General features: G+C 45.8%; 1 protein-coding gene across 2 annotated transcripts in view; it reads left to right on the plus strand.

Moving 5' to 3' along the window:
- LOC126519083 (sulfate transporter-like) overlaps positions 1 to 16,789 on the plus strand; it is a 138,734-nt gene that overhangs the window by 93,479 nt on the left and 28,466 nt on the right. For both annotated transcript variants that reach the window (XM_055065264.2, XM_050168695.2), the window contains exons 10-11: positions 8,391 to 8,468; positions 13,597 to 13,692. In XM_055065264.2, coding sequence (XP_054921239.1) covers positions 8,391 to 8,468; positions 13,597 to 13,692 — 174 coding nt within the window. The remainder of the gene's footprint in view (positions 1 to 8,390; positions 8,469 to 13,596; positions 13,693 to 16,789) is intronic.

A 16,789-nucleotide genomic window follows, 5' to 3' on the forward strand; every position in this document is an offset into this window, starting at 1 on the left:
TGCAAAAACGAGTAGTCCGAATTTTTGAAAACTACCATGGTAGGCCGCGTGACTTACCCATACACAATCTCATCGGCAAACATTTATTGATCCGAGCAAATCAAGTATTTTATTATAGATTACTCTTACATATAAAAAAACACAGGCTCCATGTTGTCAGCATACCCACTTCTCTTCGATACCCATTACGTTATCAAATCAAGAAAATACCATTCACGCGTACTAACTACGGACGTCAGGATATAAACTATCAAATACCAAGGCTACTAAACATTGTTGAGCAAAAAATTGATTTATGTGCGCCTAATTTTAAGCAATGTATAAAAAACCTATTCATACACTATCAAATTAGTTACACATAAATTGCTCTCGCACTAAATTTTTTTTATGCGCTATATATGTATTCCTTAATCTGCGCGCTAATGTGATTGCACAAACAATAATTGAAGCATAAATGTCTTTTTCACATAGTCATTGTATAACGTGCACATTATCCTGTTTATTTGTATTTTCTACATCGTACTTGCTTGATTCTTGTTATATTTGCTTTTTTCGTACATTGGATCATCATGTAAGCCGAACGCACTTAGGAGCAAGAGCGCCTTTTCAGGCCAAATGGCCTTTAGCTCTTGTTTCCTCTTTCTGTAATGAAGAAAAGAAATAAACTTCAAACTTCAAAACTTCAAAAAAAAAGACATTACAACGAACAAATATATTTAAGTTATAAAATACTTGTTTGTTTTCACGCCCAGCAAAACTGTTGTCCTAAACTATACATATACATGGCATATTGAGAAAGGTTTGCTCTGAAAATATATTCTGAATGGTCTAACTGAATTTACTTTTGACACGGTGAAAGCCTTGTTTTACAAATTTTTGGCATCGAATTTTGCCAATTAGTTAGCAGATTGTAAAAATAAATTTACAGAATTTTCAGAATTCCGTGTTCTTTATCTTCCAGAATGAAGCTGTAAATCAATACATTGAGTCGGCAAGTCACTAGATTTAATTTTGATCCAATAAAGGCAAGACGTATCATGTGATTTCATTTAACATTTGCCGAGCAGGAGGAATTCGTAGTGCATTTGTGGACAAGGACGCCAAACGTAAAGCTAGCTTTACGTTTACAAGCTAGCTTGTAACAATTGTGATTTAGAAACGGGCCTTTTGTATAGCATAACCGTCGCTCTTCTTTACAACCCAGCCGTTACTTGCGCGTGAGAGATACCGCCCAGATCCGAAATGGCTAAGTGAAAGCCTACGCGTGTGCTTGTGTTCCCATCGCATCGATTTCTGCTTGACTGTGAAGTAGCCCTAAATGTGCCTAAAGCGCGAGTTTTTAACACATTATCAAAAATTCTGCAATTTGGGCTTGCCGTAAATGCTAATTCCCGCCACCCGCGGATTACCTCGACGGCGCGCGTATTCGGCGGGCGTACCACAATGGCGACGCCGTGCGACGTGACACCAACGTGCCTAGGGTGCCTCGATAGGGCCGCGCCCCTCCGTGTAGCCTCCGTTTAGGGTGGGCACAGGCATGTTTCCGTTTTGTCAACGGCGCCGACGGGCAAAAGCTGCGCCGCGTTTGAACGAGGCTTGTGCGCATGTTCGAATTGCGAGAGAGGATACTGGGGACTGCGCCTAGGTAATACGTATGGAGGAGTACGTGCTTTCTTCCGTTCGTCTCCAGACGATGGCAAAGCGCACTGCACAATAACCGGTGCTTAACTTCTGTTCAAACGTGATAAAACTAGCCGATACAGAATCAGTAACAGCTTAGCATACCAAGCAACAAAATTCGCAATAACAACGTGTCATTCTTGATTAGTCTACGGCCCGTAAATTAGCACCTACCTGAGACGGCACCCCCGCGCTTCGTTCCGGGTTGCTTGGGTCACTTTAGCAGAACCCCTACATGGCAGGCCTGGTGGTGAAGCATAAGTGTAAAACAACTGTATAAGTGAATGAGGGAATCATAAATTAGCGCAGATTTGAAAAGAACATAAGTCACGCAAAAATTCTTCTGGGAGTTGTCTAATTATGCGTAAGCATTGCGCCACTTCCTGATCTCCACGGAGCCCGGTGCAACTATCAATGTTATGAAACTTGATCCGACCAGTATAAACCACAGCGCTGCGAGGACACCAACTATTGCGGACGGTGACGCAAGATAAATAGATGCAGCAAGGAAACTACTGCATACAGTAGCGCCAGGTGCATTGATGACGTTCCGATCATTATCGCCCTTTAGTGCCTTATCCCTCCGCGTCGAACATTATGAACCGTGATGAACCGTACTCCAGCCACGGCTGTGTGTGTCACCGCTGCGCATGTCCTATCTTTAAAGCGATCTGCGATGGAGACAGAGAGCGCCGAATGCTGATAGCTTCGTGTGCGCTGTTTTGTAACCGCTTAGTTCCCGTTGAAGCGAGCCGTGCGGGCCACTATCTTGAAGGCGATCTGCGATGGGGGCGGAGTGTGGCGAGTGCTGATATTTTCGTGAGCGCTGTGTTCTGGCGGCGTAGTTCCTGATAAAGCGAGAGGCAGCCCGAATGTGAATTCGCTCGCTGCTGCGCGCCCCTATCTTCTAATCGATCCTCTTAAGTGAAGGACGGACGGGGAGAAAGACGGATGGACGGTTTCTATTGTTGGGTAGGCAAAGAAATGCTTATGCATGTAAAAAAACCTCAGTGCCCTTTGACTCTGTGAAGAAGGATCACCAGCGAAGCTGAGTATGTGGGCCCCTTAATAGCGAACTGCCCCTTCGCCAAAGGTCGGCCCGGCATTGCTCTATCTTCGCGATCGGCCCACGTATGGGGAGGAGTGCTTAACGCCTGCTTCCCCTCCGCCGCGGGTCGGCCGGGTATTGCACTATCATGGGGATCGGCCCAAGTATCGGGAATGCTTAATTCCTCTTTCACCGCCGCCGCGGGTCGGCCCCGCATTGCACTATCATCGGTACCGGCCCACGTATAGGAAGTGCTTAACGCCTGCTTCACCTCCGCTGCAGGTCGGCCCGACATTGCACTATCTACGGGATCGGCCCACATATCTGGAATGCTTAACGCCTGCTTCTTCTCCGCCTAGGGTCGGCCCGTTATTGCACTATCTTCGGTATCGGCCCACGTATGGGGAGTGCTTAACGCCTGCATGACCTCCGCCCCGGGTTGGGCTGGCATTGCACTGTCTTCGGGATCGGCCCATGTATGGGGAGTGCTTAATGCCTGCTTCACGCCCGCCGCGGGTGGGCCTCTCATTGCACTATCTACGGGATCGGCCCACGTATGGGCAGTGTGTTGCTTACCACAACGACATGAAAATTTCCTTGCACGGTAGAGGTACACAGCTTCACTGTAATACGTTGTTACTAGCATTCGAACGACTGACCTCCCAATCATGAGCGCGGTGCTATAGCCGCTACGCCAGTAAAGCCAACGGAGGGGAGCTTATTCCAGCGTATATGTGCGCGGTCGTCGGCTAGGGACAAACGGGCAAAAGCGTGTCCGCGTCCGTAGTACCTAGGCGCCGTCGCCACATTTTTATCTCTCAACGTGCGTAGGCGCGTCAGGAAAACGCGCTGTACCTATCTCCTGTCGGTGCCATTGACAAAGCGGAAACACGCAGTAGGGTTGCAGTAACATCGAGGCACCCTGCGCGGCCGCGCGCTAGCGTCTTTCCCGCTGAAAGTAGACGACCCTACAGTGTTCTTGGAACTTGCGACACATATCTTTAACCAAGCCCTTGTGGTTCTATACGCCGTAGGTTGTGACGTGGGCGTCATGCCCGTTCTGTGTTTATTGCTCTCACACTCTGCCACTGAGCCACTGCGCCTGCCTCTGCCATCTCACGAGCTGCGAAAGACAAGCTCATAACTGCATGGGCTCCATCATAGCAGCATCTTCGCGGTAAACCTAGTTAAACATAAATCTTGCAAATAATTGTATTCCGAGAAACATTTACATGTTGCGCGCTATTTAAAGCCTGTTTAGTGTACCTTACAGCGATGCACATGACCTCGAAAGAAGGGCTTACGCAATGTTTAGCATTCGACCTCCCCCCATCATATCATGACAAAGCGGCTGCTCCTTCGGGTTGCCTCAATTTTATGCAGCATAGAGGCGGTCGGAGCGCAGCCTCCATGTGGTGAAAACAATGCACCCTGATATTATCGGCTTACTTCAGCTTCAGCTACCGAAACTTGGCAATATAATGAAGCAATATCTGTAAAAATCTGAACAAGTGCATTTTATGGGTGAATAGACAAATGTCCAGCGGAGTAATTGAATAGACTTGGAAAACTTTTGGTGACATTTAGTCATACCCAGAGCATAGAGAAAGAGATTCGACAAGAGCGGACACTCCCATATAGCCCAGCGGCTGAGTTGACTGTAGCGCACCAAGCGGGTCGGATTAACATCTTCCGGTTTCGATTTTGGGCGCGCACGTTTGGGACGCCAGCTGGAACACGCCACGTCGACTCCGCTGATCGGCGCGGCATCTTTTTTTTTTTCGCTTTTACTGCTGAACCACGCACGACCCTGGTGCGGAATCGTTTTATTATTTAGTCAAAATGATTGCGAACCATCTTTACAAGCCTCCACTGAATCTGTGTCACGTGCAATTTCATAAAGCAAACGCAATACGTCTTCTGAAATTGTGAAATACTTATTTTGCTCTATATGAATGCTCTTTCCGGACGTCTTGTGCATTCATGCGAAGTTGTGGCACCAGGTAAGCAGCAGTCGTTGCCGAACGAAGCTCCACCGGATGACATCAGCTGAAAATAAAAGAAAATTACATCGCACCTATCATTTTGGTATACTGACGTAACAGCAATATTGCGTGTAGAGGCGAAAAGTGCGTAAAGAGGCAATGAGCGACATTACAGATAAATTCACTTTTACATATATTTCGTACAAAATAGACTCCTCACAAGCAATGCCATAAAATATGAAGAAGACATCTGGTTTTCAAGCGTCCTTCCCTTGCTGGGCATTATTTCCTGCACTTCAAGAGCACAAATACACGGGTGACTGCTCGTTTCTAAAACAACTTTGCCTCAGTCGACGCGATGGTACGCCAAGTACACTGAGGTGGCCACAACATAGGCTTTCAGCCAGGCCATGTTACACGCTCGCAGAATGCCTTCTAGACGCACTCAAGGCGAATTCGTGGGTGCAAAGCCTGTTTTCAGTCGCTCAGAAGAAAGAATTGTCAAGTTCAGGAGCTCTCCAGCGTTATCTTTTACGCGTCCTGCCGGCGCAAGCAACACACTGCCGGGTTATCACTCTTGGCATTCGCTCGTCGCGTTTTGGACAAGTGTGAGTACCGAAATGGGGTGTATGTTGTTGCAGGGCCATAAAAAGCGTCACAAGCTTGTCCCACTAAAATTCAGTACACACAAAACTAACTGTCACCACGGCGGGCTTGCTTTTTTGCTAACAGCTACACAACCCGAAGCGCGGCGAGCATGCCTCAAAAGTATCCCAAGAAGTAACGAAACCAATTACAATAATTTTTGGGGTCACAGAATGCGTCACGAACTTGTCCCAGTAAGATTCAGCATACGCGAAACTAACTGCGACACACAGCCGAGCTGCTTCTCACTAACTGCGCCACTCCGCCAAGTGGGGCCACTGTGCTTTAAGACAACCCCAAAAAGTAACGAAATTAGTTACAATAATGTCGGTGGTGAGAGAAAGCGCCAAAACTTGTCACGGTAAGATTCAGTGCACGCGAAACTGCGTCAGACGGCCGAGGTGCTTTTCGTCAAAAAGCCAGGTGCGGTGAGCTTGCCCAAAAACCACCGAAATAAGTTACACTAATGCTGGGGTTCATAGAAAGCGTCGCAAACACCTCCCAGTACGAGTAAATAACCCAAATTAACTAGGCCTGGGCGGCGGAGCTGTTTTTCGATAACAGCGTCACTATATAGGTTCGGTTTTGTGCAGTAAGCCTAAATGCAAGGTAAATATACCGAGTAGCGAAGCTTACATAGGAGCCCATACGTTCAAAACGTGGCGGTTCATCGGTGGTTCATGGGGCTTAGCGCCATCTGTATACGTGGAGGGAAAGCTTCCGGGGGAAGAAAATATAATGTTATGCCATATCCGTTAAAAATAGAAGTGACGTCATTTTGTTTTCGAAGGCACGAATTTGTTTTGTTGGCCTGCCTTCAGAGCTATATATTCAAATGCCCCGGCATTTCACTTGATGGGCGTTTAGAGCTTTCAGCGCGGAAAGCCATGCAGGAAAACGCCAGCCGCACGGTTGACGACATCGCACCCCTGCACAGAACATACTTTCTCTGGAGGCCGACGAAAGTTTTAGGTGCAAAGTGCTGATCCTATCGTTGGATGCGAAGCTTGTCGGCCAGCGCAGTCGCACGAAAACAACAACACAATTATCTGGCGGTCGTAACTCACTACTGTTGACTGAACAGGTTAAGAAGCGATGAAGCTACCTGCGCCACCAAATTCAGACAAACTTCGACAAGTGATAAAGCACACCGTGTGAGGGAAGCGTATTTCAACAGGTGAACTTTACGAGCGCGCCTTTGTGCACACTTCAAGGGGTGCGTTGCATTGCGAGTGATAGCGGCGTCAATGCTCCCTGTAACGATGGGCGCTGAAAAGAAATGTATTCATTTTTAGTTATAAAATGAAATAAACTTTTATTTTCTTAACCCGTCACGAATAAATAAAATTGTCCAGGAATGTTATTTTCGTTGAATTATTCTAACTGTGTCTCGCTTGAATTAAAAAACGCTTTTTTCTTTCCCAATGTTTGTTACCTCTAAACATAGTAGCGCTTCAATCGCTGCTCCCATAACCACCCTTGCTGATGTCGATGACGATTTGTACTGAAGCGCTTTGCGCACGAAGCTTCGCGACCTATTTGGATCAACTTTGCTAAATGTGCTTCAAGTGCGTCGCAGACTGTCAAACAAAATTCCTCACCTTGCTGTAGTACAGTAGTGCAGCGCTGCCGTGTCGAAATGCAGAGGGAATGCAAGAAAACGCTGGGAGACCAAAAAACGGGGTACATTCAAAAGAGACTGGTCGCCGAGCAGGCGAGCTTCACATGCGCAGCTGGCCTCGCTCGCTTCGATGGCATGTCTGGTGAATGACACATGCAAATGGCGCGTCTGGTGTGTCGTTAACTTGTTCCTAGGTGACGCAAGAAAAATAAGTCGCGAAGTATAAGTTCTATTATACGGAAAGCTTTTTTTAGTTCCAGAGGAAAAAAATAATAAAGAACGTTCATTTCACATTATTTTTTTCTGATGCTCGCGTCAGCTAACGGATGGGGTTGCCACTAGGCATGACGTGTTTCCTGTTGCCAGTTTTTGCCGAGTGTCCCCTCTTGTTGAATTTCTTTCTCTATGCCCACAGCGCACGTTTTTCGGTATAAAAAATTGTCTGAGGGCATCTAAGCACGTTTTATGAGTTGTGAATGCGGAAGCATTAATTACCAACTGGACGCCACTGAGGTGTCCTTAAAGTTTTGTGCTGCGAGTAATATATCATAGCGGTAGGTTATGACCGAGCCAGGAAACAGCAGCAACCTGCGGTGCCAACGCCGCATGTCACCTAGTCTTGCGCAAAGAGACTGAGGAAGCATTAGCGGCGTCCAAGGCCGGTTGGAGCGCGCACCAGTCAACCGCTGTGTGGGCGAGAGAGAGACCCGAACTGGGCGCTGGCTGCCGAGAGCGACGGCTGCACTTTCACGCGGCGCATCAGGCGACTGCCGCCGACAACCCGTCTAGCCGCGTTGGCGTGTCTGCTCGTTTGAGGCGCGCTGGTGACGTGGTGTCGAGCGATGTCTACTCGCTATACACCTGGCGCGCTAACACTACAGCAGGTGCGCCGATTTGCGCGCTCTGCTACTTCGAGGCGCGCTCGTGACGGGGCGTGGCAGGCAATAGGAATTTGCGTGCCGTTTCCCTGCTACAGATGTCGTCTTTTTGGATCAATGGGTCGTTTGATGCTTTCGCACGAATATTTATATTTGCAAGGTAGTTGGAGACATTACTCTGTAGTTTCAGTGCGCTTGCATATACAAAGAGGCGATGGAAGCTTTCACGCCCGGCACGTTGTTCAAAGATGGTCATGGCTGTTGTCACTACTGGGAGAGGGTTTCATTGCTGTAAAAGATTCTTAATTTAGAAAAATAATAACGGTTTAATTGTGTTTCACTGGCCTTATTGGGACACGAAAGATGAGTCCGAAAGGTGGGATCGTCAGTCATGAAGCACCTTGAGTATGTGTTTTTGGTTGCTACGATGGGGTTCAGGAAACAGTTCGCGCGACATCAACCACGCGTGTGCTGTTTGCGTTTTAGCTTTTATCAGGAATATGCAAGCATACTTTGCCTAATGTTGCTTACAGGTGTCTGGCATCGTCTCGTGCGTGTTCGTGGCCGTGACGCTGTATGCATTTGCACCAATTTTTCGGCCACTCCCAGAGGTGAGTGGTGTTGGAAGCATTTGGAGCTTTCATCCTTGCAGGTAACCTTCGTATGTTGTATTAGCGGCTCTGTACCATAATGTTTTCTTTTTATGCGTGATCCAATAAGGGGAGCCGATCATGCATGCCATTCTTTCTTTTTTTTTTTTGGGGGGGGGGGGGGGGGGGCTCTTAGAAGCGTGTAGCCCACAAAAACCGCTAAGAAAAGCGACGAATAGGGCTAGTCGGTACGACATCGTGAAAACTGCGTTAAGTATTACGAAAACACACATATCAGTGCAAAGGAGCACACGCTTATAATGCGCTCGTTCTGTACGTACGCGCTCCTTCGTCTTCATGTGTGTTATTTCGTGAGATTTTTGTCAAGCATCCACCAAATATAGCTGAGAAAGAAGCGTAGGAGGAAACGGGCTATAATGACACTTAAAGTGCTTTGGATTCACAATAAACACACGTTGGCGAACGCAGTTTCGAGCTTAAAATTTGAGATCTCCTCGGATTTGTAAGGGTTCAATGAGTTTTACGTTTCCCATGTTCGCATCGAATTTACCGCCTGTGTTCCTCTCATTGTCTTTTTCGTGAGTCCGTGTGGTCTATTGGTCGTTTGAATTAAACTGTACTTGGTGGATAACGTTCTTGACCTCGTTTCTCAATCCGTATCTATGCTTTTTAGGTACAGATAATTCGGCGCTTTAGGCGCCCAACACATTTCATTAAATTTCGCCTCGAGTAATTAAAAGTAACTTTACTCCCCTCTTCTCTGACTAGCAAAGATTACCAGCCTATTTCATACTGCACTGCTTCATTAGTGATTTTACTGGGTGCCCCAGTACGAATCGGCCCACAATACTTCGATCATCTTCAAACCCCAGCCACATATATAATACTAAGCAAATAATTGCAATTGCAAATGTAGCGCGCTACTAGGTGCCACAGTGATCGGCCCAAAAGCGACGACGACGACATGCCTAGCACGTTTACTGTGCACGAGCAAGGAATTGGCGGTTGTAAGATCGAAGGCCAGCGGCGCTTAATCCCGCTCCTACCTGATGGAGTGGGCCCTGGCAAAATATATTTTGTTTACACAAGGCACCGACGTCCGCCTGGTTTTGTGCTCTGTGACCCTCGCTCACAGAAACCTAAGCCCCGGAAACGTTACAACCTTTCCAGGTTCTTCACACCACCACGTATTTATTGAAACCTTAAAGTTATTTACGTTTCAGTATAGCCGAGTGCCGCTTCCCCTTCATTCTCCCATCTAGGTCTATGTTCGAGTAAGTCTTCCCTTTATGAAGAATACAGCCAAGTATTGACACTGCTTGACTTTGGGTATGGAACTTCCTGTTGAATTGAAATCACGTAACATTTAGCCAATTGATGGTAAGGATCGTTGGTAAATGCGTAACTTTTTTAACAATAAAATCTGCCATTATTTTTCATAACCACACTGTCTTTCGGCGTGTTTTCTTTATGCTGTCTCGTGCGAATAAATCCTTACCTTATTTGTTTATGAAGTCACTGCTTTCTTGCTGTATATATTAAATCGCGTGGTATACTTCGGCAATGGGCCATCTGCTACATTAGTATTAGTGCTTAGTGCGAACAGGTTTTTTTAGAAAGTAAGCGGTGACAGAGCTGTCTTTTGCTTAATCGAGATTACAGGAAGAGACAGGCATTAGATCATTGATAAATAGCAGCGCCCAAGTAGACAATTAAAGGTACTAAGCAAGTTATTTCTCATTATTCAACTGACACCAGCTCTTGCAACTGCGAACTTGAAGCAGGTAGTGTTCAAGGAATCAATGCCTAACAGAAATTTTGAGGCTAGCACCACTTCTCAGATATCTTTTCTTTATATGTGCTACGAAATAGAGTTTCGTTCCACCTACGCTTACCGAAAGCAGCGCTTCAGCTTTCTAGGACGATGTTCACTGAAAAGAGAATGGTTATTTCGGCTCAGTTTGTGAACTAATCTCTCCATACTGCCGTTAGTCTTAGAAGTTTTGCTAAGCAGGCATGAATTATGCATTTGCGACATTTGCCTTCGAGTAAATAATTCATATGGGCCTTTGTGACCCTGTTAGGTACCAGGGCACAGCGATCTGTCGTGCAATATCTCGCTCTACGACTAGTCAATCTGAACACGCCAGATCGCTCTGTATGCACCAAGCCACGGATTATTATGCTTGAATCTAAAGACAGCCAATGTATGTGCTTATAGCTTCATACAAATCCACAACGCATGTTTGTGATCTGCAACGTTTGTGATCTATTGGTTCTATAGTATCTTGCTTCACATCGACCTGGCAGAAATTACTAGATCTGCAGGTCAGCAGCGTTAGACAAAAGCTATCACTGACCTTTACTCGGAAGCACGTAATCAGTATACAGGGTGGGTCCCAACTATCATGCACTAGGATTTAAAAAAAAGAACAAATCTGTTACTCGAAGAAAACCCATTGCATATTGTTTCCAGTACAGTGTGGTAGCCGCCAGTATTTTTTTCGCTAGGGAGAATTAATAAGGTAAATGTAATTAATTACCTAGTTCGAGAAATACTGTTCTAATTATGAAAGTGCCAATGAGGCATTAGCAGGCACAGGCAACGGACATGTAACGGCGGTATTTTCAGTGACGCACCAATTGCATACTATTTTTTTCCGTCTGATAAATAAATCCCGCGAAATATGAAAAATGCCATATGACTGCTCTTGCCTGCATCATAAAGAAGTGCCCTCAAATAAGCTGATTGAAAGCAAGTGCTTTGCCTGTCGCAAACCCGAAGAGGCAGTGCATCACTTTATAACTGTACGGAAGAAGCACCACAGCAGGTTTCGCAACTTCGCAGCGATTCCTTCCTCTCATTCCTACGTCACACTTATTATCCCTCTCTCAAGGCCGACTGATCACATTGATAACAAACGCCCCTTCATGAAGCGGCCAAAGCACCGCGCTGAGTATGCAGGAAAAGCGAAAAGAAATGTAATAGGCATTAGCCCTGGCATGTTTCGAAATCCCGGCTTTCCTAGCACCGCATCGAAAGGGTGCGCGCCCAGCTACAATCGCGCCAGAAGCTTGCTTCACACCAAAGCCAAATTAAACTGATGGTTTAATTTTTCACGACAGTGGATACCTGCTGCAAAACGAGCTCTTGGTAAAAAAATTAAAGCGAAATAAACAGACTGAGAAGCGACCCACGTGTAAAGAAGACGAAAAATTGCTGCCTCCAAGAAAGTATATGTACAACTTCGAAATGTGCCAATTTGGCAATCGCGACGTCTGCACAAAATTTATAGAAAAGGAGATTTTAGTGTTACCTTGTTATCTATGCATTCGTAAGCGCCATTGAACACCAGCTGCTGCCTAGAGGACGTGTTCAAATACATGTCCTTCTGAAGCTACGCAGTACTGTGTTCGTTTTATCACGTCTTCAGTGGCTTTCTTGATGACTGACGTTGGAATTATACGGCAGACATCCGTTATACTTGCCTTGAGCTCGTCTGACGCGGTCGTCTCGACTATGTAAGTACGATCTTTCCCATGGCCACAAAGAAAGAAATCGAGTGGGGAGAGGTCAGGTGACATAGCCGGCCAATTTACAGGCCCGTGCCTTCCAATCTATTGCGCATGAAAAGACACCTACAGCCAGTTTCATGATAGGCTACTGCTGTGTACTGGCGCCCCATCTTGCTGATACCACAGAAGTGGAATACGTGACAGCAGGACTTAGCTGAGGAACTCATCCGCCACTCCTTCAACGATTCCGTTCACGTAACGATGTCTTGTCAGTCTGTGACCAAACAAGATGGGACCAATTATAGCACCGGCGCAAATTCCGAACCACACATTGAGTGACCACTGGTGCTGAATCCGATCGCGCTTCACCCAGCGTAGAGTGGAGTCCCTCCAATAGTGTGCATTATGGCATTTACTTAGGCCTTTCTGCGAAAATTGGCTTCATCTGAGCACGTGATGTTGCTCAAAAAGTCCGGTGACGCATCGGAATTCGCGAGGACTCAATTCGAGAAGTCTAGGCGATTCTACAGATCCCTATCTTCCAAGCATTGGTGCTTGATAAGGTGGTACCGGTGAATGACCGTTGTTTAGAATCTTCCAAACTGATGACTTGGAAATTGTTACCTAGGCGGCCACGTTCCGCGCGCTAGCATAAGGGTTTGAGGCCATTAATGTTACAACATCCGTGCGTCAGCTAGGACTCAAAAATGGAGTCCTACGCCGCTGTTTTTGGAAGCTGCCGGTTCGTCTCCGGTTTTCACAACTTTCGATAATCTCCGATATATATATATATATATATATTTATACGGCCTTCCTCTTATTGGCATTTGCATCTCCCGAGGCAAGCATCATTCTTCAGAGACATGTCGACTGCGACAAAACAAAAGAAGGCACCTTTAACCCTCTGCACTGTCGCTGTCAATACTATTTTGTGGTATTAAGTTTAGTGACAAAAAAAACATCCATTCAGTTTATCTACGCTAAGACAATAGATATCACAGCTTGTTTCCAACTAACACCAAACGCGAAGTGTCACTTCCGCCGGGGCCCGGCCGATAAGACACTAACTCGATTACGATGTGTTTCTTTATTTCCTTTATTTCGTCCTGGCTGACTCAGAGGGATCCTGTTCTTTGGCGTTGCTTTGCGATGCGAGTGGGAGCCCAGTGACAGGTTTTTTATTATTTCGTGTGTTTTATTTATCAGTCGGATAAAATTAGTACACAATTATTTCTTCGCCGAAAATACTGCAGGTAGATGTCCCTTGGCTGCGCTCACAAATGCCTCATTAACACTTTGAAAAATTAATTACAATTACCTAATTAAATCTCAGTTGCGAAAAAATTACTAGCGGCTGCTACTATACGCTACTGGAAACAATGTGCACTATGTTTTATTCGATTAACGCAATGGGTCTTTTATAAAATCTAGGTGCATGATACTCGCGCCACACTGTTCCACGTTACTTATGACCTTCGTGCCAGAAAGACGGCGGTTAACGAGGCAGGATCGTCAGTACACGCTATAGTACACAATTCAATACGTTGTTCAGTTGAGTTTGCCGACTGTTCTGAAAATTGAGTGCGAAACTGTATCGTTCGTTTCTTTTCAGTGTGTCCTCGGTGTGGTAATTATTGTAGTCCTTCTTCCAATGTTGGCCAAGCTGGGACATTTACGAAAGTTTTGGGTCATCAGCCGCTTTGATTTTGTAAGTGACGTGCCCTTTCTTTGCGCATGCGCGTGCATTGTGTAACACAGAAAAGCGGCAATAGAAACAGTTTTTCTGCACCGGAGGAAGACGTTCGCGACTTTTAAACAAAATGCGGTTAACGTGCGAGAGACATAATATTCTTATGCAGGAAGTGTGCATTAAACCATTTCGCATAAAACATCGGTCACTCGCTCTCACCGTTTTCGGCATGCCTACGTCTTCTTTTTTTGGCTTTAAATGACGCAAGCAATGACGTTATAAGCAGGGGCAACGGCTCATACAGAGTGATCGTTTATGAGCGCCAGATACTCGCGGACTAGCCCCGAAGCCATGCACGGTCTTCTAGATGTTATAGTAATCTCTGCAGCGGCAGTTAAGAAGTTCTAGCTCGCTTAGAGACTGAGAAATAATTTTCCTTGGCAACTACTGCACCAAATGAATATATGATAAGGTTTGGTGTTTTTTAAATTTTTAAGTACAGTGGCGGTTGGAAGTAGATTTTTTTATGTCGCGAATTTAAATAAAGCATTGGGAAATTACAAAATTTCAAAATGTCGGCTATCCAGCTTACAACTCTAACTTAGCAATGCGAAACAATGTCACAAGTCTGCGTGAATTTTACGTAATATTACATCTAAAGCCCGCTAAATTGTTTCTCTACACAGCAATGTCTTATATACCACTATTTTCTGAGCAGTACTTTTGCAAAACCATTCTAAATATCTTAAAAACTTGTGCCGTTTCGAGAACTGCGATATCTGTTTTTGGTGCTGAGTTACAAATTTGTAAAATTCGGAGTTTTTAACTTACCGATTTCCGCCAATTTTGAAAAAAAAAATTGAAGCCCCATACCGAAATTTTGCTTCCAACAATTACTAGAATTTTTATTTCTCCCTCAGAAGGGACACCTATTAATTTGACGGGTTCAGTGGTTGCCTCATAAAAAACAGTTCTTCGTTTTACATATCTTTGAATATGCAGCATCTCGGTTCGCCCCGAACCAAAGCTTCCTCTTATGTTTCGAGAAAAAATGTGCATCGCGGGCCCTTGATTTATACAAAGCGAAAATTGTGCATGTGCTCACATATTTGTATCAGAGGGCAGACGCGTCGCTTGCTCCTAGTATATGCTGCGCATGAATAGAATGGCGCCCTAAGATGAATAAACTGGTCTTGAATGGCAGTGCTCTCAATCCTAGCAACTGATGCCTTCAAATTGCAGCTGTGGTGAGATTTCATTTGCCAAACAAACACCCGGAACCACCGCTGCAGGGCGTGAACTAGGCCGTTTGACAGTCGTGATCTAGAAGACAATGCCGCACACACGTACTGCACATCATAAGAGAAGCATCCCCACTGCACTTTTTATTACAATAAAAGAGTAATATTCATGTTTTCTGCCCCATATAATTTATTTCGAAAAGTGTAAAAAGAAACGCATGACTGCTTCATGATGCTGCGTCATTTAGCGTAGAATAAAACACGTCATGACAATAAAGATACTCCAACATGTATGTATCCACAGAAAGCGTATCGCACAGTGTCGTTGGAAAAAAAAAATTGGTGGAAGTGATTACACGATGACTGTCGACGGTAACGCGTTCTGCATTGAATCACTATATCGATAGAACATTTGGTCACCGTTGCAACGAGTTATGCATGAGGAGAGTACTTCAGCGACATTCCACTATTGCGCTTCACCAAGAACATTCGGCACCCCCGCCGCGAAGCCTGCGAGTGGCCTCCGAAATTCGTGACGCACCGGCGGTGCGTGGGAATGCAGAGAAGCACGTCTTGCGGCAACCGGATCCTCTCTCCCACTTATTTCTGAACACGTAGTGCCATCTAGTAGCGCTGCTGAGAAATCCGCGCATGGCCTCCGAGACGAGAAGCGTGGCGGGCCGGTGCCTGCGCACGACGAGAACTGTTGCCACGCTTGCCGCACACTGCGTGGCACATTCTGAGTGGCCCAAGCTGGCGAAACGTTCATTGAAGAGCGGCACATGAGTGGTGCATTTGTGGCGCAGCCTGCTAAAGTGTAGCGCTGCTGTCCTCGAGCAGCCCTTGTGACGTGTTGTCGACTCCGCTCAGCATCGCGGAAATTTAAGGGATATTTTTCGTCATTGTAGAGCGGCACATTCCCAGTGGCACATGCATGTTTACCCATTCTTAGGCTGCTGAGAACTAGGTCGCGGGATCAAATCCCGGCCACGGCGGCCGCATTTCGATGGGGGTGAAATGCAGAAACACCCGTGTGTTTAGGTAAAGAAATTTAGGTGCAATGTAAAGAACCCCAGGGGGTGAAACTTTCCGGAGTCCTCCACTACGGCGTGCCTCATAATTAGAAAGTGGTTTTAACACGTAAAAGCTCATAGTTTAATTATTTTTATAGTTTACACATTTGGCTCGATGACGTTCAGGGAAGAGCGGCATATGCTTACCGGCACATACCCAGTTTCTAAAGTTGTCATCATGCAGTCATTATACTCTCTTCACTTGAGAAACGTAATCCTATTGTCATGCCATTTTTCTCGTTCTGTGATCATCATTCCTTCTTCATGATTTCAGCATAATCACGCTGTCTTATTTCAATAGTGATTATGCCTCCATTGGAAGCCGTCATCGTCATGGTGTTTCGTCAGACAGTCGCTGTCATGCATTCAGTGTCGTACCCTCTTCGTCGCGCTATCGCGTTCGGGGCATCATCTACATTCCAGCTTGTTCGTCCGGTTCATCAAAACAGAGAGCTGGGCGAGTTGGTGTTGTTCCATCTTAAAGAAAAAGTGCGCGAAAAAGGCGTAGACAAGGAAGAGGAAACGACAAACGCGGGTGCTTCTCGCAACTAACAATTCATTTCCAAAGAAACATAATTAGTAGAAAATTACGCTGAACGCAGAACAACCACCCTCTGAAGTGTACGCGAGGAAATTGAAATAACATACACGTGGTAAAGAGCAAAGCTGGCTAATCAAGAACTGATTTACAGAAACATCCGTACTTAAGATACTTCTGCCTGTGACGAGTCTATCGAGGGTTGACTCATGCATCTGTCAGCCTCCAAAAGCTTGTAAAATGCCTCCGTTATTTCCGTTGCT

The sequence above is a fragment of the Dermacentor andersoni genome, chromosome 10 (assembly GCF_023375885.2).
Source record: "Dermacentor andersoni chromosome 10, qqDerAnde1_hic_scaffold, whole genome shotgun sequence".
NCBI lineage: Eukaryota > Metazoa > Arthropoda > Arachnida > Ixodida > Ixodidae > Dermacentor > Dermacentor andersoni.